The sequence below is a fragment of the Micromys minutus genome (genome assembly GCF_963924665.1).
Source record: "Micromys minutus genome assembly, chromosome: 32".
NCBI lineage: Eukaryota > Metazoa > Chordata > Mammalia > Rodentia > Muridae > Micromys > Micromys minutus.
Window position 1 is genome coordinate 15,931,319 of NC_137967.1, and position 27,369 is coordinate 15,958,687.

A 27,369-nucleotide genomic window follows, 5' to 3' on the forward strand; every position below is an offset into this window, starting at 1 on the left:
TAGATCTGGCAGCCTAGCTACAGGGGGTAGGCTGGGCAATTTAGTGAAAGTTCTCAAAACTAAAACTTACAAAAATGAAGACAAAGTGATATATCTCCATGGTAGAGCCCCTGCCTAGAATCCCCCAGTGAGGAGCTAGGGGCGTGGCTCAGTGGTAGAGCCCCTGCCTAGAATCCTCCAGTGAGGGGCTGGGGGCGTGGCTCGGTGGTAGAGCCCTTGCCTAGAATCTGCCATTGAGAGGAAATGAGTCTCAGTGGTAGAACAGTTGCCTAATGTGTTCAAAGGTCTGGTTTCCATACCCAGCACCACAACAAATAAACGAGTTTGAAGACTCAGTTTCATACCAAGCACGAATTTTAGCTGGCTTTTCTTAATTCCTCCACTCATCCATCCTGCCTTCAGCTCTCTAAAGTATGTTCAGTCCAACGTATGGCTGAGTGAGTATCCCTAATTTTACAGGTAGGGAGACTGAGGCACAGACAGGCAAAGGAACTGACGAATATTTGGAGTTGGACGTGAATCTGGACCGCTCACGTCCAAAGCCCTGACTTTCTGACCGTGTGTGCTACCTTCTCCGACTGGGAAACGCGAGCTGTACGATGGGCTTTGGAGCTGGATTAGAAGATTGCTTAGAAGAGAGTCCAGTAAAAACAAACAAATTAAAAAACAACAACAACAGCAAAGCCACTGCACCATCATGCATGATCAAGGATTAACCCAAAGTGTGTCCGTGTTACTGATGAACGCAAGGGATTAAATGAAATTTGGGAATAATTATAGCTATCACTTACTAAGCTTGTTCTTTGCGCCCCACCCTGTGTTAGCTACATGGGAAGTATGTTTCCGAGTCCTGTGCAGAGAGGCCCTGCTCTCCCCAGGCGGGACACCAGGGCACCGAGCATTAGAGACGTCAGGTCACCCAGCCCCGAGAGACAGCAAAGGAAGATGTAGACTCAGAGCTGCCAGTTTGTCTGAGCCATCAACCTTTCCTGATTCGATTTCTTCTAGGTTGAAACGATGCTGTTTTAAGAAGGGAAGTCTTGGGAGACGGCTCCGTGGGGAAAGGGTTTGCACGGCAAACCCTATGACCTGAGGATCTCTCCCTGGAATCCTGTCAAAAGCCCCACGTTCTGGAATCTGTAATGCCAGCACTCCCAGGGCGGGGTGGAAGGTGGGGCCAGGAAAATCACCCCGAAGCTCCAGGGGCAGCTGGCTGGAGTTCGTGGTACAGTGTAAACAGGGCACCAGGCGCCTGTCTGCCACAGGGGCAGGACCCGCGTGGAGGCAATGCTTGCAGATAAATCAAGTTTAAAAGGAAGCTCCCCCCACACACCAAGTGTCTCGTTATCACTTTATTAGCTACGCACCTCTCTCTCTGTCGCTCTGATAAAATTTAAATCTCATATGCCACCCACAGATCAGCTCTGGACAGATGGCCTGAACACCATACAAAGTGATAAAGCTGTCGGTAAACAACTTAAAGGAGCCTGTTTCAGAAACACAGAACCCACCCACCTCCTCTCCCACCCCCACCCCCTCTATCATCCTCTCCCACCCCCTCCCACCCCACCCCCTCTATCATCCTCTCCCACCTCCTCTCTCACCCCCCCTCCCACCCCCACCCCCCCTCCCACCCCCACCCCCTCTATCATCCTCTCCCACCTCCTCTCTCACCCCCCCTCCCACCCCCACCCCCTCTCCCATCCCCCACCCCCCTCACCCTTCCTACTGATCGAACCTTTTTAATTTAATTTAAATGTAATGTGTTTAATTTATCCTTAATTCATATACTCCCCCCCCCTTTTCATTAATTCTGAGGCTTTGCTAAGTTGCCCAGACTGGCCGTGGACACTCGGTAGCCCACTTAGGCATGGAATTTTTGACCTTCTTGGCTCTGTCTGCCAAGTAGCTGGGACCTGAACCACCAGGCCTAACTCAGCAAAAAGAGTCTGATTTGTTTCATGACAGGGTTTCACTACATACTCCAGACCAGGTTGGCTTTGAAATCACAGAGATCCACCCAGTTTTACCCTTGGAGTGCAGGAATCAAAGGCATACACCATATCTGAGTCAGAAATAATTCTCTCTCTCTCCCTCCCTTTCCTTCCTTCTCCGTCCTTCCTTCCTTCTGTGTGTCTGTCCTCCCTGGCTGACCTGGAACTCATCAGGTAGACTGGATTAGCCTCACAGAAATCCATCTGCCTTCTGAGTGCTGAGATTAAAGGTGTTCACCACCATGCCTGGGCAGAAATATTTCCGAAATAATATTGTTGGCCAGCTTGGTGGCACACACCTGTACCACCAACACTTGGGAGGAGGAGGTCAGTAGAGGGCATGGAGGTGGTACATGCCTTTAGTCTTTCTTAGCCCTTGGGAGGCAAAGGCAGGCAGATCTCTGAGTTTGAGGCCAGCCTGGTCTATAGAGTGAGTTCCAGGAAAGCCAGGATTATACGGAGAAAACCTGTCTCAAAAAAAAAAAAAAAAAAAGAAAAAAGAAAAAAAGTACAAGGTTCTCTTCAGCTGCATGTCAAGTTTGAGGCTAGCCTAGACTATGAGGATTCGTCTCAGAAAGAACCGCCTTCCTCCAAAAACTGCTTTTAAAAGAAAACATTATTCATAATGGAAAAAATGACTGCATTAAAAGATTTTTTTTGTCACTAAAAAAGATTGCATTGAGGATGGATGAGACGGCTTCAGTGGGTAAGGATGCTTGTCACCCAGTTTGATGACCCAAGTTCAATGCCTAGAAATCATACAGTAAAGGAGAGAATTGGCTTCTACAAGTTGTTCTGTAATCTCTACATCATTCCATGTCACTTGAGCACACTCACAAATGTACACACACACACACACACACACACATTAAATACCTCATCAAGTGTGGGAAACAAACTATAGAACAGGAAGGGATTTTTGTTTGTTTGTTTGTATGGTTGGTTGGTTGATTGGTTTTTGTTCTTTGTGGATGTCCTGGAACTCACTCTGTAGATCAGGCCAGCCATGAACTCACAGAGATCCACCTGCCTCTGTCTCTGGAGTGCTGGGATTCAAGGTGTGTACCACCAATACTTGGCTGAGCAGGTTTATAGTTCATAGAACTGGAAAATGGCTCTGTTTAGGTTATCAGAAGAACAAATCAATTTTAAAATGAATAACCTGATAGAAAACTGGATAAGACACTTGAACAGGTACATCATAAAAAGGACAACCGAAGGGCCAGGTACAAACAAAAAGGCCTCTAATTGGATTGCTCATCTGGGAAATGCAAATTAAAACTACAATGAGCTACTACTACACACCCAACAGAATGACTAAAAATAAATTGCCCGACAATGCCAAGTGCTGGCAAGGATCTGGAGCAATGGAAATGTTCCAACATGAATGGTAGGAAGTAAAGAGATGACTAAAACTGCTTTGGGAAAACTTCTGTTACTACTGATGTAACATAAAGATACACACACCTGTACACTCACACACATACATCATATACGTTGTACATATACACATCATATATGTACATACACATGTATCATATATATTACACATGCACACAAATTCATATGTATATGCATATATATCATATATGTCATATACATTATATATACACATACACACACATGCATATACACATATGCCATATACATGTATATCATATACACTGTATGTTTACATACACATATACATGCAAATACATCTATATCACATATATTATACATTTATATATACACAGAATACATGTACATACATGTCATATGACCCAGCCAGTCAACTCTTTGCTCTATACCTAAAAGAAATGTATATCTATGTTCACCTACAAAACATAAACAAGAATGTCCAAAGCAGTCCGACTTGTAAGAGCCAAAGTCTTGAACGTATAAACCCCCATTTTCTTTGGCAGCTGGCGGCTAAATCGTGGCGCGCTCTTACAGTGGGATATTTCTTGGCAATGAGAAGGAACGGATTGCATCTATCTGCCCGGCCCAGATAAATTTCACAACGATCACGCAGAGAGAAATCAGGCACAGGAGTTCATTCGACAAATGTCACACGCACAGAGAGGCAAAATGAAACCATTGTGTCCAAGGAGGTAGGTACCCTCAGGTGGTAATGTCAAGGACCGGTCAAAGTCAGGACAGTGACTTCCTTTGTGCAGAGAAAGATAGTGGTGCCAGGGAGGGCGTGTGGAGGAGGCGCCGATAAGACCGTCTTCCCACCACCCCCCACGGCGGGTAATGAGTACACAGGTATGACCCACGGTTAAGTGAGGCTGTCTGCGCTTTCCATGTGCTTTTCTATTTGTGTGAGACAGTTCATCAGGGTTTTAGGAAAGCAGACTCATCAACTCTTACCTTCCAAACTGTGCTGACTATACATTTCTTGGCTATCATGGTAATTGGATGGGAATTATATAGGACATGTGCTCTGTGCCAGGCACGGTTTTAAGTGGTTCCTATCTGATCTAATTTGATCCTCTGCAACAATTCTAGGTGTTTGCTATTGTCACCCCCTTTAACAGATGGAAAAACTGAGGCACAGTGAGGCCAAATGGCTTGCCTATGGTTGACACACTAGCTAGATTTCAACTCGAGTCAGCTGGACCCGCAGTAGATGCTCTGTACTCCACCTAAAGATCTCAGCTAGGCTGGGGAAATGTCTCAGCGGTTAAGAACCCTGATTGTTCTTCCTAGAGGTCCTGAGTTCAATTCCCAGCAACCACAAGGTGTCTCACAACCATCTGGAATGGGATCCAATGCCCTCTTCTGGTGTGTCTGAAGACAGTGACAGTGTACTCACATATAATAAATAAATAAATAAATCTTAAAATAAATCATTCATCTACACAGGAGCTGAGTCCTCAGCCACCACAGTAGTCCCTTCTCCTCCTTCCGTTTCTTTTTCTTTCCAGAGTCTCACGAAGTCCAGTCTGTTCTCAAACTCAGTATATAGCTGAGATCATTTTGAACTAATTTTCCTCTTTCCACTTCCCGAGTGCTGGGATTACAAAGGTACCACCACACCCGGCTTCCTCCCTCCCTCCCTTCTTCCCTCCCTCCCTTCTTTCCTTCCTTTTCTTTCTTCCTTTGAGACTCTAGCCTAGAGTGACCTGGACCTCACTATGTTGCCAAACCTGACCTGAACAGTAGCAGTAGTCCTCCTGCCTCAGACTTCTAAATATCGGGATTATATCTATCACCAGACCCAGCTCCACATATGTGGTTTCTCTTTAATTATTTTTTTAACCACGGTTATTTAATTATCTCTTTGGTGGGGCTGGGGTGTGACTGTGGGTGTGTGAGCACAGCGGTGTGTGCCCGTGGAGGCCAGAGGGGTCAGTTCTCCCTCCACTGTGAGGGCCTGGGGGATGGAACTCAGCCAGGGCCTGGACCTGCTGAGCAGAGCTTGAGTGTTGCTCTGGAGGAGAGACAAGGCACCTGAATTCAGCACATCCTTCTATCCCAAGGAGGGCAGCGCAAGGTCAGTACCTGACCTGTGTCTGGCCGCAGGAGGACCCCATAACATGCTTCTAAGTCCCATTACAGTCCTGGGGGGAACCCAAAACACTTAACACTTGTAGACCAGACCAGGAGAATTCTCTCCCCGCCGGGCCCCTGTCAGCCACCCCTCCTAATGTAGCTGCCACTTAGAAGTGAACGGTCCGCTTCTCCCTTCAAGGCCACCACAGCTGCCTAGGCTGCCGAGGTGCCAGAACTTTCCTCCAAAGGTTTTCATCAGAGGGGAAACAAAAAACAACAGACCAAGAGGAAGACAAAGCTTCTAGGTTACCTGTTCTTTTGGGTCTGATGCTAGACTTGAAGTTTAGTGCATTAGGGAGTCAGCATTGTCTGGTGTGGTGGTGCAATGCCAGACACAGGAGTAGAGGGATTGCAGAAAAGGCTGGGGGCTAGTCTGGGATACATAGTAAATTCCAGTCCAGCCTGGACTACATTTCAAGACCTCTCAACTTAAAAAAACAAAAAAAACAAAAACCCCACACATGTGGACCCGCCAAAATATAAACAAATCCACATGTATATAAATAAATAGACGTAATAAAGAATTTAAAGCCAACAAATCAGCAAGCCAGGCACTGAGGCACGTGCATGTAATCCTAGCGTTTGATAGGCTGAGTCAGGAAGATTAGGAGTTCCGGGCTAGTCCGGGTTACACAAAACCCTGTTTTCAAATAAACAAACGAAAAAGCACATGTGTTCCTGTAGGACACACTTGCTTTAAAAATATCTGGCTGTCTGCGACTTGGTGGGTTTGGTTTCTTTTGTAAATCTGTTTTTATCTTATACATGTAAAAACACGATCAGCCAGGGGCCTCCTTGGTTGGCCTAGGCTCCTTTTAGGGAACCTACCTAGCCTCAGACTCCTGGCCTCTGGTCCAGCCTTCTACAGACTGCGATTAGTGGGGTGTACCACTACAACCAAGTGGCTTATTTATTTTATTTGTGAGACGATCTCTCACTCATCGCTAAGTAGCCCTGGAACCCACCGCAGAACAGGCTAGCCGGCTTTGAACTCACAAAGACCCTCTGCCTCCGGTGTGCTAGAGATTCAAGGGCGTACAACACTAGCCCCAGACCCGAGAGATTTATTATTTATTATGATTGCATTTTAAGCTGTAATGAAGATTCTGGAAGGGATAGGGAGTTCAAAAGTGCTAAAGACTGAGGACTCCTGTCTTCCGGAGTCAGTCTCCACACCCTCCTCCTCCAAAGACCCAGACACCAGTTACAAGGCTAAGACGTGGAGTCATCGCACAGAAAATGGGTGAAAGACAGAAAAGCCCTCCTTCCCCCGAGAACACGTCTGCGGTGGATCCAGGAAACTCTAAGCATACTTTGCTGAAGGCATCTTCAGCACCCAGACAGGTCAGATTCCACTTGTTCCCACCTAGACTCCGGGGTGTGAGGGGTGTGAGGGGATGTGGGGGGGCGGGTTTTGGACTTGAATTTGGTTCTTAGGGCACCGGGGTATGAGCCAGCCATCTCCTCCTTTTTACAGGTGAGAAAACAGGCTGCAGCGAGATTGAGCAACTGCGCCTAGGGCGCCGGGCTCACAAATGCCATTGTCACCAGGGACTTTGGAGTTTGTGTTTTCTAGGATGCCCAGCGGGGGTCTGAGGGGGTGTCCCGTATTTGGGAAGCAGGAAGGAGCTGAGAGGGAGATGCTGAGGGCTCTACCAAGATGGATGGGAACCCCGGGGTCGCGGCCTCCCGTGGGACTGAGGGTGGGTTTCTGTCACCGGGGAGCTCCGCAGCTGGGGCGGTGGGACTCCTGGGGACAGGGCAGCCTTACCTGTCCTGGCGCAAACCTGCTGTCTGGCTCGGAGCTGGCGGCGTCCCATGCTTTTCTGGGTCCCCTCTTTCTGTGCCCCACCCTGAGGGGGGCGTGAGGGTGGGCGTGGGGTGCCAGGGACCGGCCGGACCTGTGGGACACGGGGCTCTGGCTGTCTGGGGAGCCCGTCACCTGAAGCAGCCGGCTCTTCCGGGGCTGGGACACCTGTGGGCGGCGGGAGCCTTGTGTCCCTGCAAGCTCATAAATACTGCAGCGCATCGGTGGCCGAGAGGACCGTGAGGGCGGCTGGCGTGCCCCTGAGGGTGAGCCGGCGTCCCCTTCCCGATTGCGCCCCCCCACCCCACGCCCCAGCTCTCGGCCTTCGGTGGACCGTTCCTTCAGACCCGAGGCACCTGTCCCCAGGTCCCGAGGGCAGGTGGATCGAACTTCAGAACCTCAAGCGGGCCAGAGAGCTGAGGAGAAACCGGGGTTCAGGCACATGCAGGTTCAGGGCCGGGGTGGCAGCTGGGATGAGGATGGATCCCGGGGAGGTGAGAGATCAGAAGACAAGATGGGATGCTGGGGAGAGGAACGACCAGAACCTGCTCCAGGCGGTTGGAGCTAATGAGGAATCCGGGAGTAGACTTGGGGTTATCGGGTCCTGAGGAGTTAAGTGGAAATCTGAGGATGAACTAGAGAGGCTGAGGGTACAGTGCGATCCTAAATTTTGGGGGATCGATCGCTAAGAGAAGGCAGAGATGTTGAGGATGGAGTCGTCAAAGGCATCCCCGCCCCCAGCCACCCAGCCCCGTCCCAGGAGCAGGAGCCTGGGCCGGAAGGGTTCAAACTCAGCCGCATCTCATCCTAGCCGTGCCACTGAGTCACCCGGTTGCTCAGTTTCCTATATGTGACTGGGTTGGTGAAGTCTGTCGCCACCACCTCATAGGAATGCTGTGAGGCCTCCTGCCATTAATCTATGCAAAGTGCTGAGCAGCGAGGCTCAGAAACCTCATTAATTACCCTCTCACCAGCATCTCCCTCACCACTCCCCTCAGAGACGTTCCAGTCATTCAGTCTTCCTCCCCCCACGGACATCCTGACTGACGACGGACGGGCCCTGCCTGGCATCGGTCCATTCTTCATCCTCTGTGGGACCCACCAACGGAACTTCCGGCTCGCATTCCTGCGTTCCACTCTGCCTCCCATCGTCCCCCTACCATGAGCCCCTTTCTTGGAGGCTGGCTCTTCTGTCTGCTCCTGCTTTTCTCCCTAGGGGTCCAGGAGACCCCGGAGTACCCTCGCGCCACACCAGAGCAAGTCCACCTGTCCTACCCTGGTAAGTGTTCCTGACTCCTCATTCTGCTGCTCCTTCTTTAGCCCCGAGGTCCTCTGTTGGGTGAAGGGCTCAGGAGAAGCCCAAGCCCACCAGTGACTTGTCCTTCCAGCCTCAGTGGTCTGCATCTGTGAAATGGGATTATTTCAGCAGGCTCGTATCCCATTGTGTGTTGTTGTTGGGGAACGAGAGAAAGCAGCCACCTCTTTCTCCAACCTTCTTTTCTTCTTTCTGGCAGAAGAAGGCTCTCTTTTGCCTCCTCTAGTTTTTGGAAACAGGTTTATGTAGCCCAGGCTAGCCTCAAATTTGCTTTGTAGCCCAGGATGACCTTGAGTTCCTGAACCTCCTGCCTCTACTTCCCAAGTGTTTATTTTATTCCTTTGAGAGTTTCTCACACTTGTAGCCCAGGATAGTCTCCCTGAGCCTTCAGTCTTAGCCTTTCAGGTGCTGGGGTGCAGGAGTGAACTACGGTGTCTGCGTTTTCCTCCCCCCCTCTTGTTCTTGCTTTTGATTTTGTTCTTCTCCTCCTCCTCCCCTCTCTCCTTTTTGAAACTAGACCTTAGGGATTGAACCCAGGGCCTTGTGCATGTGGGACAAGCACTCCACCAAACTGAACTACCCTCAGGCTGATTTTTAAACATCTGGTCTATTAAGACAGGGTCTCCATCTGTAGCCCAGGCTAGCCTTGAATTCTCAATCCTCCTGCCTCAGCCTTCCACATGTTAGGATTTCAGTCATGAACCACTGCTTCAGACTGGGGAGATCTTTTATTTATCTGGAGGTGATGGCAACAGCACCTAATCCCAGTACTCAGAATATGAAGGCAATACAATCAGGAGTTCAAGACCAACTTTGGCTAAAGAGACAATCAGAAGCCAGCCTGGGCTACAGAAGACTCTGCCTCAGAATAAATGGATAGATAGATAGATAGATAGATAGATAGATAGATAGATCCATTGGATGCACTAGCTCACACCTCTGTTCCCAGCACTTGGGAAGTAGAGGCAGGTAGATGGGTTCAAAGCCAGCCTTGACTGTCTAGTGAGTTTCAGGCTAGCCTGGGCTGTGTGAGATCTGGGACTCTGTGTCCAGAGTGCCTGGGTTCACATCTCAGGTTTGTTACTTTATCTGACAATGTACATGGACACTGAGGGCCGGTGGGGTAACAGGCCCTTGTTGGGGGTGTTATGGGTGGCTGGTTGCTTTCTTTGGAGTCACAGGACTGAGCTCCAGGTGTAGAAGGGATGCTCTCACCCACCTTTGTGGTAGAAGTGAGTTATGGCACTAGAGATAACTGGCAACCGGCTTATGTTGGATAACTGGAATTTGGCTTATGTGTGGGGCATCATTTATGTGTGCACTGAGAAAATTCAGGATAGTGAGTTTCACATTTTCTTTAGAGTATTTTTTTTATTACATGCACTAATTTGTTTTGTGTGTGTGCTTGTATATGTGCTTGTGTGAGTGTGTGTGTCTGTGTGTGAGTGTATGTGTGTGAATGTGAGTGTGTGTGTCTGTCTGTGTGTGTCTGTGTGTGTGAGTCTGTGTGTGTGTGTCTGTGTGTGAGTGTGTGTGTGTCTGTGTGTGTGTGTGGGTCAGAGGGCAGCTCTCAGGAGTCAGGTCTCTCCACCATGGGAGTCCCAAGACTGAACTCAAATCATCAGGCTTGTTAGCAACCCACTGAACCATCTGGCCAGCACCATGACATCTGCATATGTTTATATTCTGTCACCTTTGCCCTCTCTTTCCTCCCAGTCCCTCCTCCCTCTCTCTCACTGGTCCTCTTCCTCCTCAAACAGTCTCCCTGAGCCCCCCCTTTTTTTAATTGAAGAACTTTATTTTAAAAAAACAAAGATAAATGTACAAATTTTAAGCATTTTTGCATAAAAGTATACAAATACATTTTTGTCATTGCTTGGCTTTTTTTAAATAAGGTTTGATAGTGTGCATTAAGATCTTACTAGTTACAATGAGCATAAAGTACATGCAAAACAGGATGTAACCTGGAATTAGTCAAGGTTTTCTTGGTGTGTAAGGAGTAAACATAATGTTGTTTTCTTTTCTTTTCTTTTTTCTTGAACTTCACACAGTCTGTGAGTTATTTCTGGGGTGTTCAGAGCTTTCTGGGGTTAGCATCCCATTATCAGTGACTGCATATTATGTCTGTTCTTTTGTGACTGGGTTATCTCGCTCAGGATAATATTCTCTAGATGCAACCATTTTCTTAAGAATTTGATAAAGTCATTTTTTTCTGATAGCTGAGTAGTACTCCATTGTGTAAATGTACCACAATTTTTGTATCCATTCATCTACTGAAGGACACCTGGGTTCTTTCCAGCTTCTGGCTATTATAAATAGAGCTGCTATGAACATGGTGGTGCATGTGTCTTTGTTGTATATTGGAGCATCTCTGGGGTAAATGCCCAGAAGTGGAATAACTGGGTCTTCAGGTAGTACTATGTCCAATCCCTCAGCCCTTATATGGGCGTGCACATGTGTGTGTGTGATTGGCCAGATCTAGAGTTTCTATGTGAGAGAGAACATGATCTGTTTATTGCTTTCATCTCAAGCATCTTCTCTCTCCCCCTCCCTTTTACACCACTTCCTCTCCTTCACAGTCTTTCTTCTACTTATGTGTTTTAAGATTTTATATATATGATATATGATAATGCATATGATATATGATATAATAATTATTATATAGGATATAAGATAGGATATTTGTATGTAGAATAGTTATATATATACAATAATATATAAAATGTATATTATATAATATGTGTATAATAGATAATTATATATAATATATAATGAAATTATTATACAAAGTTAACATATATTTAACTCTCGATTCTACATATGAGAGAAAGTGTGATGTTTCTGTCTCTCTCTCTCTTTCTCTCTATCCCTACCTGTCTCTCTCTCTTTGGTTTCACCATATATCTCAGGCTTGCTTTGAACTCACAACCCTTTTTGCCTCAGCATCCTAAGAGCTGTACTCAAGGTGTGCACAGCATGTCTGGCTATGTAATATGTGTGTGCACGCACATGTGCATGTGCATATGTGTGTGAGAGAGAGATGTATATATAATCTCACGTCTTCATTCTTAACATGTGAAAAATGAAAACCTAAGCCAAGTATAGTGCTACACATTTTTAATCCCAGCACTAAGGAGTCAGAGGAAACCAGATCTCTGAGTTTGAGGCCAGTCTGGTGTACATAGGAGGTTCCAAGCCAGTCAGGGCTACATAGTGAGAATCTAGCTTTAAATAAGAAAGAGGAGTTGGAAAGATTGCTCAGTGGTTAGAGCACTGGCTGAGCTTCCAGAGGTCCTGAGTTCAAATCCCAGCAACTACATGGTGGCTCACAACCATCTGTATTTGGATTCGATGCCTAATAATCGTATTAGATGATGCAGAAGAAATTCATTCTAAAACAAAGTCAAGGAAACAACTGGGTCAGATCTATAGATAATATTACTCTGCCCCCAAATGTTTCCAACTAACAATGGTCAAACACGGAGAGTTGAGAAGGCTGTTTGGTGTTTTTAAAGGTGTCTTCTGCTGGGAGCTACATTTACTCATCTTATTTTACTGACACATTATCATTAGACGACAATAAATGTTGTGAGATTGTTTTTGTTTTGTTAAAAAAAAAACAAGAAGAAAGAAAGAAGGAAGCAAGGAAAGAAAAGAAGAGAAGAGAAAAGAAAAGAAAGACAGGGATAAGAAAACCAGTTAGATATAGCCCCGTAATCCCAGGACTCCGGTGACAGAGGCAGGAGAACCAGGAGCACCTATACCCACTGGGCTGAAGGCTGGGCTGGGCCGGGCCGCTGGAGATCCTGTTCAGGAAGAGAAAGGAACGGGTGGGGGCGGGAAAGATGCTCACCGCTTGGGTCGAAGTTGAGTGGTGGAGCCCGGGACTGGCAAATGTGACTGCCTGCGGTTCATCCCCAGCACAGGCAAAAAACCAACGGCACAAAGAAAGCAGTAGCAAAACCCTCTGTAAACGTCACTTTCACCGAATGAGAAATATTTCTACCAAAGAAGAAAGTTAATGGAGAATGCCATTGATTCATGTTTTAAAAATTATGTTTTATTTATTTGCTAGTGTGGGTGGGTGGGTGGGGGTGTGGCAGAGGACAACTTGAAAGAGTCGATTCTCTCCTTCCACCATGTGGGTCCTGGAGACTGGATCCCGGTCCTCAGGCTTTGTGGCAAGGACCTTAGCCCACAGAGCAATCTTACCAGACCATATTTTTAAATCTCCCTACATTTTTAAAGAATTTATTGTTGAGTGTGTGTGTGTGTGTGTGTGTGTGTGTGTGTGTGTGTGTGTGTGCGCGCGCGCGCACATGGCTGGCGGTCAGGAAAGAGAATCTTAATGACTTGCGTGTTTTCAAATCTCTCTCGTTAAACATCTTGAACTTACTGCTGTGTGTGCAAGTGAAGGTCGGAGCACAGCTTTTAGGAGCTGACTTGTTCTGTCCGCCACGCAGCTCCACCTTGGTAGTCAGCTTGGCGGCAGGGGGTTTTCGCCGCTGGGCTCTTTAAAGTCAGCCCGGTTCACCTCGTTCAGTCTGTCTGGGTCCACTGAGGAAGGAAGTGTTATAGTTTGTGATAGTTGTGGCTCCTTTTCTCTTGAAACTACATTAAAAATGTAAACATATGCTTGTTTCTCATTGGTCAAAAAAAAAAAAAAAAGTAAAGCTTTTAACTCTGAAGTAATTTGAGATTTCTGGAGGAAGTCCTGTGGTGAAGTCACGCGGGCCTGGTTGCACATGCCTGCAACCGCAGTATTCTGAAGGATGAGGCAGGAGGATACTAAGCTCCAGATCAGCCTAGACCTTGTCTCAAAAATAATCGGGCTGGAGAGATGGCTCAGTGGTTAGAGCACTGACGGCTCTTCCAGGGGTCCTGAGTTCAAATCCCAGCAACCACATGGGATTTGTAATGGGATCTGATGCCCTCTTCTGGTGTGTCTGAAGACAGCTACAGTGTACTCACATACGTTAAATAAATAAATAAATAAATAAATAAATAAATAAATAAATAAATATTATAGTATTTAATCCCAGCACTTGGGAGGTAGAGGATCTGTGAGTCCAAGGCCAGTGTGGTCTACATAGTGTGTTCCATGGCTACATTGTGAGACCAATATATGTCTCAATATATGTCATTTATAGCAACAATAATATGAAAGATATATAATTAATAATAACAATAATTTATGGAGACTCACAGTTCTTACGACCTGGAATAATGTTAATATTAACAGAGTCTACTATCTTTATTTAAAGCTTTTAATTTAATTTATTTTACTTAATGTTAGGTTTTTTTTTTTCTTTCAAAAATTTGGGCATGCTATATTTTGGATTAGTTGGTTATTTACCATCTGTATTGCTTTTGTCGTCTTCAGACAGTCTCGCTATGCAGTCCAAGCTGGTCTGCCAGTCACTATGTAGACCATTCTGTCCTCAAACTCACAGAGATCCGCCTGCTCCTGTTCCCCAGGTTCTGGGATCAAAGCTGTGCGCCTTCATGCCTGGTTGAACTCTTTGTTTATTTATTTACTTGTTTATTTATTTTTGACGTTCTATGTATGGGTGTTTTACTTGTGTCTGTATGCCATGTGCATACCTGTGGGGCCAGAAGAGGGCATCTGATTCCCCTTGACTCAATATGTGGGTGCTGCAAACTGAACCCCGGCCCTCTGGAAGAGCAGCCAGTCCTCCTAACCACGGAGCCATTGCTCCGGGCCTCTGACATCCTTTTACTGTTGTCAGTTTGGAGATAGAGTCTCATGCAGTTCAGACTGGCCTTGAACTCTCGGTGCAGCCAAGAATTGAGGTGGGCTGGAGAGATGGTTTAGTGGCTAAGAGCGCTGGCTGTTCTTTCGGAGGACCTGGGTTCGGTTCTCAAGACCCACATGCTGGCTCATAACCATCTGTAACGCCAGGTCCAGGGGATCCAGAACCCTCTTCTCATACATGGGTAACAAGCATGCATGTGGAACACAGGCATACGCACATGTGAACACTGACACATATACACAAGGTAGACCTAAAGAAGAAAAACGTTAGTTGGAAATCGACAGTTAAGCTCTTGTCCCGTTGACGGAACACTTGCTTAGCCTGAGCAGAGCCCAGGGCCCAACAAAGGGAAAGAAGAAAAGAAATGGAGTCAGGCACGGTCATGTGCGCCCAAGCAATTCCAGCTACTCTGAGGCTGAGGCAGGAGAATTGCTGAACTCTGGAGGATGGAATCAGATTAGCTTCAAAGAAACCCAGGTAGAAACAAAAGGAAAACCAGGTATGGTAACACTGTGAGTTCCAGGCCGCCCAAGGTTACCGAGTAAGACCCTAACCAAACAAGGCAAACACCAAAGGCGGGGAATGACGTTTGGCACACTTCTGGGCAAACCTCAGGCCTCACTCAAACGTCCCCACAGCCACCACTAGTTTTAGTCACAAGCCAGGTTTGGCGATGGCGCCTTCTTCATCTCCTGCTGCTGCTTTTATTGGATCCATAGCCCGGGCTAGCCTCAAGCCGGAAATTCTCCTGCCTCCGTTTCCTGAATGCTGGGATTGCAAGGCCGTGCACCAAAACACCCAGCACTAAGACGTTTTCTTTTGTGACCTTTGTATTTTCAGAGTATTGGTCAGTTATTTCGTAAGATGTCACTATGTTTGGGTCTCTTTGCAATTGTTTCAAGGTTAATACTGAGGTTGTATTTGGAGCAAGAAGATTGTGGCTGTGACTTTGTGACTTCTCCGCATGTGGTACCTGGGGGGTCTGTGGGGTAGCCTTGCCTATTGCTGCTTCTGGTGGTGTTGACCCTAATTCATTGGCTGCTTAAGCCGATGCCTGCTGGGTCTATCCTCTGTAAAGCCTTTATTTGCTCCTTTGTAGCTAATGAATAGCTTGGGGAGAGATTGCTCAAGAAGATGCAAGTCCTGTTTCTCCACAAATTATCCGCTTCTCCCTCCTTTGCTTGGGCTGGCCTCAAACCTGCCATCCTCCAGCCTGTCTCTGGAGCCCTGGCTTCCAGAGGTGTGCCCCCTCAGTGGGCCTGCCCTTGCAGATTCCTGCTAGAAGACTCGTGTCCTCAACGTTACAGTGTCACTTGGTTTTTTTTTTTTTTTTGGCATTTGGCGATAGCTGACCTGGAACTCACTGTGTGGCCTGGCCTGGCTTTGAACTTACAGAATTACAGGCCTCCTCCCCAGCCCTTGCTCTGCATTTTCTTTATTTATGTGTGCCCAGGGGGATTATGCACACGTGTGGAGAACTTGCAAGAGTTGATTTCAATCCCTCCACAGTGGGGTCCCAGGACTGAACTCAAGTGCTTAAGCTTCATTGAACGTATTGTGACCAACTGAGCTTTACAGGGTTTCTCTGTGTAGCCCCTGGCTGTCCTGGAACCTACCTTGTAGACCAGGTTGGCCTTGAATTCACGGAGATCCTCCTGCCTCTGCCTCAGGCGTGCTGGGATTAAAGGCACATGCCACCATGGCCCAGCACTCATGGGATTTTAAAGCCTTGGTTGTTTTGCTCGATTTTTTTTAAAGATTTGTTTATTTATTTTATGTATATGACTACACTGTGGCTGTCTTCAGACACACCAGAAGAGGGCATCAGATCCCATTACAGATGGTTGTGAGCCACCGTGTGGTTGCTGGGATTTGAACTCAGGACTTTTGGAAGATCAGTCAGTGCTCTTAACCGCTGAGCCATCTCTCCAGCCCGTATTGTTTGGTTCTTAATCTGAGAATCTGATCTGCAGATTCTTCTTCTGAAGCCCCTCTTCGTACTGGGCATTCTTTTGCTTTTTAATAAAATCTATGCTTGTCTTACAAAAGGAAGGAAGAAGAGAAGCCGGGTGTGGTGGTATACATCTTTAATCTATCAACGAGGGGCAAGGACAGACAGATTTTGATTTTAAGGCCAGCCTGGTCTACCTAGCAAGTTTCAAGCCAGAGAGGGCCGCACAGTGAGAACTTGTCAAGAAGAGGGAAAAGAGGAGGAGGAGAAAGAGGAAGAAAAGAAGAGGAGGAAGAAGAGAGAGAGAAAGAGAATTAAAGAACCTGACCTCTGACATAAAAAGCCACCATGGAAAGATTTGCTTAAGAGCCAGGCATGGTGGCTGACTGCTGTTATCCAGGTGGAGGCAGGGGGATTCAAGGCCGATCTGGACAACGTAACAATTTCCAAGCTAGCTGGGGGTACAGTAGGAAACCCCGTCCTTCCTTGAGGAGTGAATTGCAGTCTCCTCCTGCCCTATAGCTGGCCTTTGCCCTCCACTGTTTACCTAGCTGGCCTCCAGACGCTCTCAGATGATATCATGAGTGCCCAATGTTGGCTGCAGGCTAGCGTACAGTGAAGAAGAAAATTGGACGTTGACTCGGCCCATAAACCTCATTGTGTCGGACATTGTTGCAAGTTCTTTGCCTAAGGTTGTCCCTCGTAGTCACCAAAGATGGCTGCCAGGGCATTCTCAGGATGCCAAACCTAGGAAGCTCCCGTCACCTCCACACAAAGGCACAAGACAGCAATAGTGTTTGTGCAGAACCTCAGGCAAACTGTAAGTCACTTCTCGGTGAGTCAGTGTGCTGGAAAGTAGCTATTGTTCTGCAGTGTCTGTTTGTTTGTTTTGTCTTAATTTTAATTAGTTTATATTATTCATACCTCATAAGCTTCACAATGACACTTTCTTTTTCTTTCCCTTTCTTTTTATTAATTTATCTATTGTGGTGTGTGTGTGTGTGTGTTTAAGGTTTACTTCTTTATTTTATATATGTGAATACACCGTGGCTGTCTTCAGACACGCCAGAAGAGGGCATCAGATCCCATTACAGATGGTTGTGAGCCACCATGTGGTTGCTGGGAACTGAACTCAGGGCCTCTGGAAGAGCAGTCAGTGCTCTAACCACTGAGCCATCTCTCCAGCTCCCTACTTCAGTAGCTCTGGCTGTTCTGGAACTGAATCATAGATCAGATTGGCCTTAAGCTCCGAGATTCACCTGCTTGTGCCTCCTGAGCACTGGGACTAAAGGCAAGTGTGAGCCACCACCGCCTGTCTCATGAAGCCGTTTCATACATGTATATAATGTATTTGGAACACACTTACTCACCCACCACTCACCCTCTGTCCTCACCTCCGCCGGTCCCCTTCCTCTTCCAACCAGTCTTTCTCCTACCTTTATGTCTTTTAGGCATCTGTGTGTGTGTGCACATGTGCATGCACACGTGTATATGCACAAGTGTGGGAGTAAATGTATGTGAGCATATCTGCATGCACGTCTGCGCGCTTGTGTGGATGTGCACATGTGTGTACACGCAAGTGTGTGCCTATGTATGTGCACACGTGTATGCTCATGTATATTGTGTGTGTGTGTGTGTGTGTGTGTGTGTGTGTGTGTGTGACCCTATGAGTTTCTTTGGGGTTGCTCAGGGGAGTGGGGCTGAAGGGTTATTTGCAGAAGAATGAGAAGAACGTAGATCCTTAGGGAGTTCTTGGCCTGAGTGTGCGGCTCTCTTTCCTCCATGTATGAGGATTGGGGGAGGGGCGGTTGTTTTGTTTTGTTTTTAATTTTAAACAGAGCCTTGCTATGAAGCCCGGGTTAGCTCAAAATTTGTTACGTAGTCAAGGCTGGCCTAGAAATTCCAATTGTCCTGCCTCAGTCTCCTGAGTACTGTTATATGATGCTGGGCAGACATTTTATACACGGAGACACATCCCCAGGCCCTCTCCCCAGAATGTGTTTTTATTATCTTGTTTCATGTGTATGGGCGCTTTGCCTGCATATATGTCTATGAACTAGGCACATGTCAGGTGCCCATGGAGATCAGAAGAGGGCATTAGATCCCCAGGAACTGGAGTTACAGATGGTTGTGAGCTGCCATGTGGGTGCTGGGAATTGAACTCAGGTCCTCTGGAAGAGTAGCCAGTGCTCTTAACCACCAAGCCATCTCTCCAATACCCCAAATATTTTTATAAATTCGTTTATTATTTTGTTCATGTGGGAGGGAGACACACAGTACAGATGTGGAGGTCAAAGGCCTTTGATTTTTAGGCAAGGTCTCTCTCTGTAGCCTGGAGGGCCTGCATTTCTCTATGTAGACCAGTCTGGGCATCAGGACACAGAACTCTGCCTTCCCCTTTCAAGGACTAAAAATCGCCCATCTGAGAGATCAATTTCAGAAGCCATGTAGGTCTTGGGGATGAAACTCGGGTCACAAGGATTGAGCCATTTTGATAACCTGTTTCTCTCCTGAGGATTTTCAACTCATAGTTGGTTGAATTCCAGGACCTGGAACCCAGGATACAACCTGCTCATTGTATTGGTATACATCCATGCTTCCGCACAACGTTGTAGGATAAATAACCCTATTCGGTTTCACAAGCGGGGAAAGCGAAATTACTCCCAAGGACCGCGGGCTTGGAAATAAGGGAGGGGCTGGAAGGGCTGGGCTGACGGTAGCCTCTCAGCGTCGTCCTTCTTGATAACCAGTTTAGGCTCCTCTCCGACCCCTCTCTCCTCAGGCGAGCCAGGTTCCATGACTGTGACCTGGACCACGTGGGCTCCAGCCCGGTCCGAGGTGCAGTTTGGCACGCAGCTGTCTGGTCCCCTCCCACTGCGCGCCCACGGCACCGCCAGCGCCTTCGTGGATGGAGGAGTTCTGAGGCGCAAACTCTACATCCACCGCGTGACACTGCGCAAGCTGCTGCCGGGGGCCCAGTACGGTGAGAGGACTGGGAGTGGGCCAGGAGGAGGAATGTTCTAGCCGCTATTGAGACCTGTGGATGAGGCTGGGCCGGCGGCTCATCTGTGTGAGACCCTTTGACACAGGCCTGTGATCCCTGCATTTGGGAGGAGGCAGGAAGGTCCGAAATTCCAGGTCATCCTGGGCTACATAGAAAGCCAGGGATTAGCCTGGGCTACCTGAGAGGTCTCTAATAATGATATTAATGATGATGATGTTCCTTATGTTTTCTTCCCTCTCCAGAGGCCTGAACGTAGGGTCTTGTGGGAAGGTCCTGATCTCTGCCTTCTCACCTGACAGAGGTCTGTTTTTTTTGTTTTGTTTTGTTTTGTTTTCCTTCCCTCAGTTTACCGCTGTGGCAGCTCTCAGGGCTGGAGCCGGCGCTTTCGCTTCACGGCCTTGAAGAATGGAGTCCACTGGAGTCCCCGCCTGGCTGTGTTTGGGGACATGGGGGCTGACAACCCAAAGGCCCTGCCCAGGCTGCGGAGGGACACCCAGCAGGGCATGTTTGATGCTGTGCTCCATGTGGGTGAGGCACCGGCGAGGGTGCGCCTGGAGGCCGGCAGACTGTGTGTCCATCAGTCCGGTGCTCGACAGGCTGGGGGGGGGGGTCTGAAGGGACAGGGCTAGGGATGGGAGCGAGGCTAGTCCCAGATGTAAGGTCCCTATAGACGCCAGCATTGTGCTTCTGTTTGTTTGTCTGTTTGTTTTTTCTTAATTATTGTTTCTAGAGGCGAGGCTCATTCAGAACACACAAAAATGTTACAATAAATTAAGACGAATGTCTGTAAATCCCAGCAGTGGATAGGCTGAGGCAGGAGAATTGCCCAGAATTTAACGACAGCTGAACAGCTTAGTGAGAGCCTTAAAAGACAAAAACCCAAGGGCTAGGGGTGTGACTCAGTGGTAGAGCCCCTGCCTAGAATCCCCCAGTGAGGGGCTGGGGGCGTGGCTTAGGGGTAGAGCCCCTGCCTAGAATCCCCCAATGAGGGGCTGGGGGCGTGGCTCAGTGGTAAAGCCCCTGCCTAGAATCCCCCAGTGAGGGGCTGGGGGCGTGGCTCAGTGGTAGAGCCCCTGCCTAGAATCCCCCAATGAGGGGCTGGGGGCGTGGCTCAGTGGTAGAGCCCCTGCCTAGAATCCTCCAGTGAGGAGCTGGGGGCGTGACTCAGTGGTAGAGCCCCTGCCTAGAATCCTCCAGTGAGGAGCTGGGGGCGTGGCTCAGTGGTAGAGCCTCTGCCTAGAATCCCCCAGTGAGGGGCTGGGGGCGTGGCTCAGAAGTGAAGCATCTTTGTCCAACATTCAGAATATCCTGGGTTCAATCTCTAGCAAGTAAAAAAAAAAAAAAAAAAAAAAATGCCTAACAAAATCAGCATCAAACTAGACTTAGCTGTGTTGTTCTGGGAGCAAGATGTAGAGACAGGCTGCTCCTACGAGAGGGTCTGAGGTAGGGATCAGGACCCACTAGGTCTTGATCCTAGAGGAAACAGAGCCTGGCCCTCACTCTCTCTCACCCTACTACCTCCCAGGAGACTTTGCCTACAACATGGACCAGGACAATGCTCGAGTTGGGGACAGATTCATGAGGCTCATTGAACCCGTTGCTGCCAGCCTGCCGTACATGACATGCCCTGGGAATCATGAACAGCGCTAGTGAGTATGAAGGGCTGCAGGGATGGGTGAAGGCCAGATTAGTGAAAACAACTGGTCCTCGTTAGAGTCTCACTTAAGTCCCTCATGCTGCAATGTCTCATCTGTGGTAGAAAATGAAGAGATGAGAGCTGGGAGCTGGCTGTGGCCTGAAAGTTGAGAAGTAGGGAAAGGTGGCTGTATCCAGGCCCTCACCCCCTCGCTCTTTATATTTCTCTCTTTTTTTTTACCCCCAGCAATTTCTCTAACTACAAGGCTCGCTTTAGCATGCCCGGAGACAATGAAGGCTTGTGGTACAGGTAACATGGAAGGTCCTGGGGGATTGGACTGTCTCCCCCGACGGATGGCTGATGCAGTCTCCTGGTCTCTGACTCTTGCCCTTTGACCCCTGCAGCTGGGACCTGGGTCCTGCCCATATTATCTCGTTCTCCACTGAGGTATACTTCTTTCTCCACTATGGCCGTCACCTGGTTGAGAAGCAGTTCCGCTGGCTGGAGAATGACCTCCAGGTAGGCCCGGCGTGAGCCCCGCTCTGGTCTCTCGGACCCTGTTGCCCCTCCCGCCTCACTCTGGTCTCTTTCTCTAGAAAGCCAATAAGAATCGGGCGGCCCGACCCTGGATCATCACGATGGGTCATCGGCCTATGTACTGCTCCAATGCGGATCTGGATGACTGCACGAGGCACGAAAGCAGGGTGAGACCCCTTCCCGGGGCGTTGGGGAGACCCCTTCCCTAGGCGTCGAGGAGCCTCCTTCCTGGGGCATCAGGGAGAACCCTTCCCAGCCATCAGGGAGACCCCTTCCCCGGCCGTCGGGGAGACCCCTTCCCAGGGCATTGGGGAGACCCCTTCCCGGGGCGTTGGGGAGACCCCTTTCTGGAACGTCAGAGAGACCCCTTCCCGGGGCGTCGGGGAGACCCCTTCCTGGGACGTCAGAGAGACCCCCTTCCCCGGGCGTCGGGGAGCCTCCTTCCTGGGGCATCAGGGAGACCCCTTCCCTGGCCGTCGGGGAGACCCCTTCCCGGGGCGTTGGGGAGACCCCTTCCCCGGCCGTCGGGGAGACCCCTTCCCCGGGCGTCAGAGAGACCCCTTCCCGGCCGTCGGGGAGACCCTTCCCCAGGCGTCGGGGAGACTCGGTGGGAGGATGGGCCTAGGCTGTTCCTCACCTTCCCGCTCATCCCACCAGGTCCGCAAAGGCCTCCAAGGCAAGTTGTTCGGGCTAGAGGACCTTTTCCATAAATACGGTGAGTGGTCCCCAGGGGTCCCCTGACCCATCCCCTCTCCATCCAGGCACCTCCTTATCTCTCTTCCTGCCTTAGGTGTAGATTTGGAGTTCTGGGCTCACGAGCACTCTTACGAACGACTGTGGCCGATTTACAACTACCAGGTGAGGCCCAAGGAAGCCTCAGGACCAAGTGGCTGATGCTCACAGTCAGACCCTCCCCAGGGCTGTGTGACCTGCCACCACTCCGTCTTTTCCTCCAGGTATTTAACGGCAGCCTGGAGAGGCCTTACACCAACCCTCGAGGCCCGGTTCACATCATCACAGGATCTGCGGTGAGCAGGTGGGAAGGGACTAGTTAAGGTGTGCAAGGGATGACGGTAGCAACCGCCATTGCGTGCTGAGCTGGGAGACTGGGTGTTGCTGATGGCGGGTTCGGCAGACAGATGGGGCGCCAAGGCTAGGTTAGGAAACATGATGGGGGCGGGGGAATAGCAGTGGTTGAGAGCCCCGTGTGGTGGTGTATGGAGGTAAACTCCAGTGTTCAGGGGATAGGAAGCCAGAGGACTGCCCTGAGTTCAACGACACACACACACACACACACACACACACACACACACACACGGTGAATTCTGGGCCAGCCTGGGCTACAGTGTGAGACCTTGTCTCAAAAAACTAAACAGGACCAGAAAGATGTGTCAGTAAGTAACTGTCCTCCACACCACGCCTCCTGACCTGAGTTCAATTTTGAGGACTCAAATGTGGAAAAAGAATCAGACACACACACTACATACACACACACACACACACGTAACAGCACGTGTGTAGCAGTTGGAGGGTAGTTTGCAGGAATCAATTTTCTCCTTCTACCATGTGGTCCGGACTCGGGATCCTTAGGCTTGGTGACAAGCATCTTTACCCACAAAGCCACCTCACCAGGCCGACCTTCTTAAATTCTTTGTATGAACTTCAACATTGTTCTCTGCACACAAAGGAATAATTGTCTAGACAGAGACGTTATTGAAGCACCCACTTAATAAAAATGGCTTAAGTCACCCTTCACAGCCCACCAGGTTTTAACATCAGCCCACACCTGCGTCACTTGGAAAACTTTCTCTTCTTTTCTTTCTTTCTTTCTTTTTCTTTTTTGATCAGTTTTGCTACTATTTTTGCTTTGGGTTTTCCTGAGGCCCACTGAGCAACACTGAGGCAAAGTGTTACTATGTAGCCGAGGCTGGCCTCAAGTTCACTGGGAAGTGGATAGTCCCATTTGTGTCAGCAAATTATTCTTCCTAATGCAGGCTGGAAAATCGGGAAGCTTTTTCTAAAGTGCCTCATTTTCTCTGCTGGCGTTTCCTGCCTTGTATTTACCTGAGGCACTGGTTTTTATTTAATTCACTAATTAATCCTGAGACCAGCTCACCTAGTCACACTTGATATCTAGTTACTATATAGTTTAAGTTGACCTTGAGCTTTTTTTAAAAAAAGATTTATTTATGTATTATATGAGCGCACTGTCGCTGTCTTCAGACACACCAGAAGAGGGCATCAGATCCCATTACAGATGGTTGTGAGCCACCATGTGGTTGCTGAGATTTGAACTCAGGACCTCTGGGAGAGCAGTCAGTGCTCTAACCATTGAGCCATCTCTCCAGCCCGACCTTGAACTTTTTAACTAAATTTTTATTATTTTATGTCACGTGTATGGGTGTTTTGTCTGCATGTTGTATATGCATGCTGTAAGCATACAATACCAGAGGGGTTCAGAATAGGGTGTCAGATCCTCCAAAACTGGAGTTACAGACTGCTGTGGGCTGTGATGTATGTGTTAAGAACAAATCCCAGGACCTCTGCAAGAGCAGTGCTCTTGTCCACCAAGCCCCTGAGCTTGAACTTCTGATCCTCCTGCCTCTGCCTCTGAGACTGCAAGGCCTGGCTTGTGTTGTGATGGGAATGGATTTAGGGTGCCGAGCATGCCGGACAAGCATTTCATCAGCTAAGCTACAATCAATCCCTGCCCAGTTTTTTTTCCCCCATTTATTTGGTTATTTTTGTGGAGGGGGGCACACGCGTGCTTGGGGTTCACAAGTGGAAATCAGAGGACACCATGTTAGAGTGGTTTTTCTACTTTCATCGTATGGGTTCTGGGGACCTAACTCATGTTGTTAGGTTCGAAACTATCTTTATCTGCTGGGCCATCTTATCAGTTCCCAGTTTACTTCCAAGACAGGCTCTCACTGTATAACTCAGGCTGGTCAGGACCTGCTATGTAGCCCAGGCTGGCCTTGAACTTGGCAATCCTCCCGTAACAACCTCCCAACTTCGGGGACTGAAGGTTTGTAGCCAAGTTGTAACTGACATTTTCTTGGAGGCCACAGGGTCCTGGCCCGACATGTGTTTTGGTTTGTTTTTGCCTTTCTGTCTGTCCCCCACTTGTCTGACTAGCTGTCTTCCACAGGGTTGTGAAGAGTTGCTGACTCCCTTCGTCAGGAAACCCAGACCGTGGAGCGCCGTGCGCGTGAGGGAGTACGGGTACACAAGGATGCATATCCTTAATGGTACCCACATGCACATCCAGCAGGTGTCCGATGACCAGGTCGGTTGGGGGCATACTGGGTCACAAACTGCACAGCTTAGTTCAGTGTATGTGGGAACTGACTGGTTAAAGTCTCGGACTCAGAAGTAAATCATGCTAATCATGGGAGCATGACCCTTAATCCCAGAATTTGAGAGGCAGGCAGATCTGTGAGGTACAGGTCTACCTGGTCTACAGAGCAAGTTCCATGAGAGCCAGGACTACACAGAGAAACCCTGGCTTGGAAACAACAAAACAAAATAAATCATTAAACTGGGTGTGGTGGTGCATAGCTAAAACCCCATCACTAGGGAAACTGAAGCAGAGGAATTGGGGGTCATAGCTCAGTGGGAGAGCCCCTGCCTAGGATTCCCCAGTGAGAAGCTGGGGGCGTGGCTCAGTGGTAGAGCCCCTGCCTAGGATTCCCCAGTGAGAAGCTGGGGGCGTGGCTCAGTGGTAGAGCCCCTGCCTAGAGTCCCCCAGTGAGGGGCTGGGGGCGTGGCTCAGTGGTAGAGCCCCTGCCTAGAATCCTCCAGTGAGGAGCTGGGGGTGTGGCTCAGTGGTAGAGCCCCTGCCTAGAGTCCCCCAGTGAGGGGCTGGGGGCGTGGCTCAGTGGTAGAGCCCCTGCCTAGAGTCCCCCAGTGAGGGGCTGGGGGCGTGGCTCAGTGGTAGAGCCCCTGCCTAGAGTCCCCCAGTGAGGGGCTGGGGGTGTACCTAACATGTGTGAGCTTTATGTTAAATCTCTAGGTCTGAACAGCATAACAAAGAGTTGGGACGTTGAGGCTATAGGACTTTAAGGCCAGATGGACTATATAGGATGACCATGAGGTCAAAAGAGAAAACAAATGCACTCTAAAATTGGAAGCCTGGGTTCAAATCTTGCCTGTGCTTGCTACCAGCCACATGTTCAGTTTTCATATCTGTGAAATAGGGTCTACTACAGCTTCTAATGCTGTTAGGTGACATAGTCACATAACAGCAGCCATATAGGACAGAGAACAGAACCTCACCGTGGGAAGTAACTTAAGTATTTGTCACTGTGAAGCAGGAGAAAAATCTGGTGACTCCTGGGAATAAGGCAGATGCATTGCATGTACTGTGGACCTGAAAAGTAACAGTCCAGTTTATATCTGCCTCTGTGTGTGCTTCTATGCCCACAGAGGACAGAAGAGGGTGTCCTTGACCACATATTCCCAATGAGGTAGTATGCGGCTCCGTTTGTGGGGCAATTGCACGTCAAACATGTTGTTCCGGGTTTGATTCTCAGCACTGCATAAATGGTGGCTCACACCCGTACGCCTGAGAGAGTAGAGGGGATGTTCAAAGTCATCCATCTGGGTTGGTTAGATACTGAGTTCAAGGGCAGCCATAGTATATGAAACTCTGTCTTAAAACCAAAACCAAAACCAACCAAACAAATAAAGAAAAAGCCCATCCCTTAGAAATAGCAGGTTACTACAGTCTCAGGCAAGAAGTTAAGATTCATATTCTGACAAAGTCGAGGCTCCCCCTAAGTGCTAGCATTACAGTCTGTACTGCAAGCACTATCATTCCTTGCTTTGTCTTGCCTTTTCCTCTTTTTTTTTTTTTTTTTTTTTTTTTTTTGGTGGGGGGTGGTTCTGAGACAGGGTTTCCTCTATGTAACCCCTGGCTATCCTAGACCTTGCTCTGTAGAACAGACTGGCTTCAAACTCACAGAGACCCACCTGCCCCTGCCTTCTGAATTCTGGGATTAAAAGCACACATCACCACAATCTAGACTTTTCAAATTAGGAAAACCGAGGCCCAGAGAGATGTAGGAACTCATCCAAGGTCATCCACCCTTAGAAGCAATGATAGGATTTGAATCAGGCCAGCTGGCCCCCCTGACCAGGCTTCCCTTCCTCACTGCCTCCCATTTCTGACCTTCACAGGATGGGAAGATTGTGGATGACGTCTGGGTGGTTAGACCTTTGCTTGGTCGGATGATGTACCACTAAGACCGGGGTGCCACTCATGAAGAAATTTTGCTGCTGTGACCAGGCAGTTCCTTGGCCTGGGGAGGGAGTCAGGGCAGGATCCCACTCCCCCACCACCCAGAAGCCTGAGGGTACAGCCTTGAGAGAGGCCAGACAGCTCTTGCCTCCTGGAGAGGTGGGAGCCTGGGCTAGTTGGAGAAGGAGGGCAGGGATGTGGGCACCAGCAGGGCTGACCGCCGGCATGGCCCTACCCTCCAGCATCACTCCAACAAGGCCAAGGACTCAAGGGCCTCAGAATAAAGAAGTTTAGAGCTGTGGCTCCTTGGACACAAACTTCCACTTAGGCCATCTGTCCCTTTGCCCTCTCCTGAAGATTGTCCTGTGCCAGTATCAGCAAGGTGAGCGCAGCCCTCACAACTGGACTTGCCAGCAGATTGTTCCTAGTTCTAGTTGCCTTTGTATCTAGTCCCTGGCCTGGCTTCTGTGCTGATAGCCCACGGTAATGTCCCTTTGTGCCTAGTCTTCCAGCTAGCACTATCTTCTCCAGAAGAGGATAGAGTGACAATGTCATCCCCCCATCTC

At 48.7% G+C, this 27,369-nt stretch overlaps 1 protein-coding gene across 1 annotated transcript; it reads left to right on the top strand.

Moving 5' to 3' along the window:
• Positions 1–8,502: 8,502 nt before the first annotated feature.
• ACP7 (acid phosphatase 7, tartrate resistant (putative)) lies at positions 8,503–26,808 on the top strand (the record flags this gene model as incomplete). The annotated part of the gene is made up of 12 exons (XM_080908610.1): positions 8,503–8,620; positions 19,167–19,367; positions 19,734–19,916; positions 20,914–21,037; positions 21,271–21,333; positions 21,429–21,543; positions 21,621–21,728; positions 22,219–22,276; positions 22,352–22,419; positions 22,518–22,589; positions 24,713–24,850; positions 26,743–26,808. 12 exons carry the CDS (start codon positions 8,503–8,505, stop codon positions 26,806–26,808), a joined length of 1,314 nt encoding a protein of 437 aa, XP_080764736.1.
• Between the last annotated feature and the right edge of the window lie 561 nt (positions 26,809–27,369).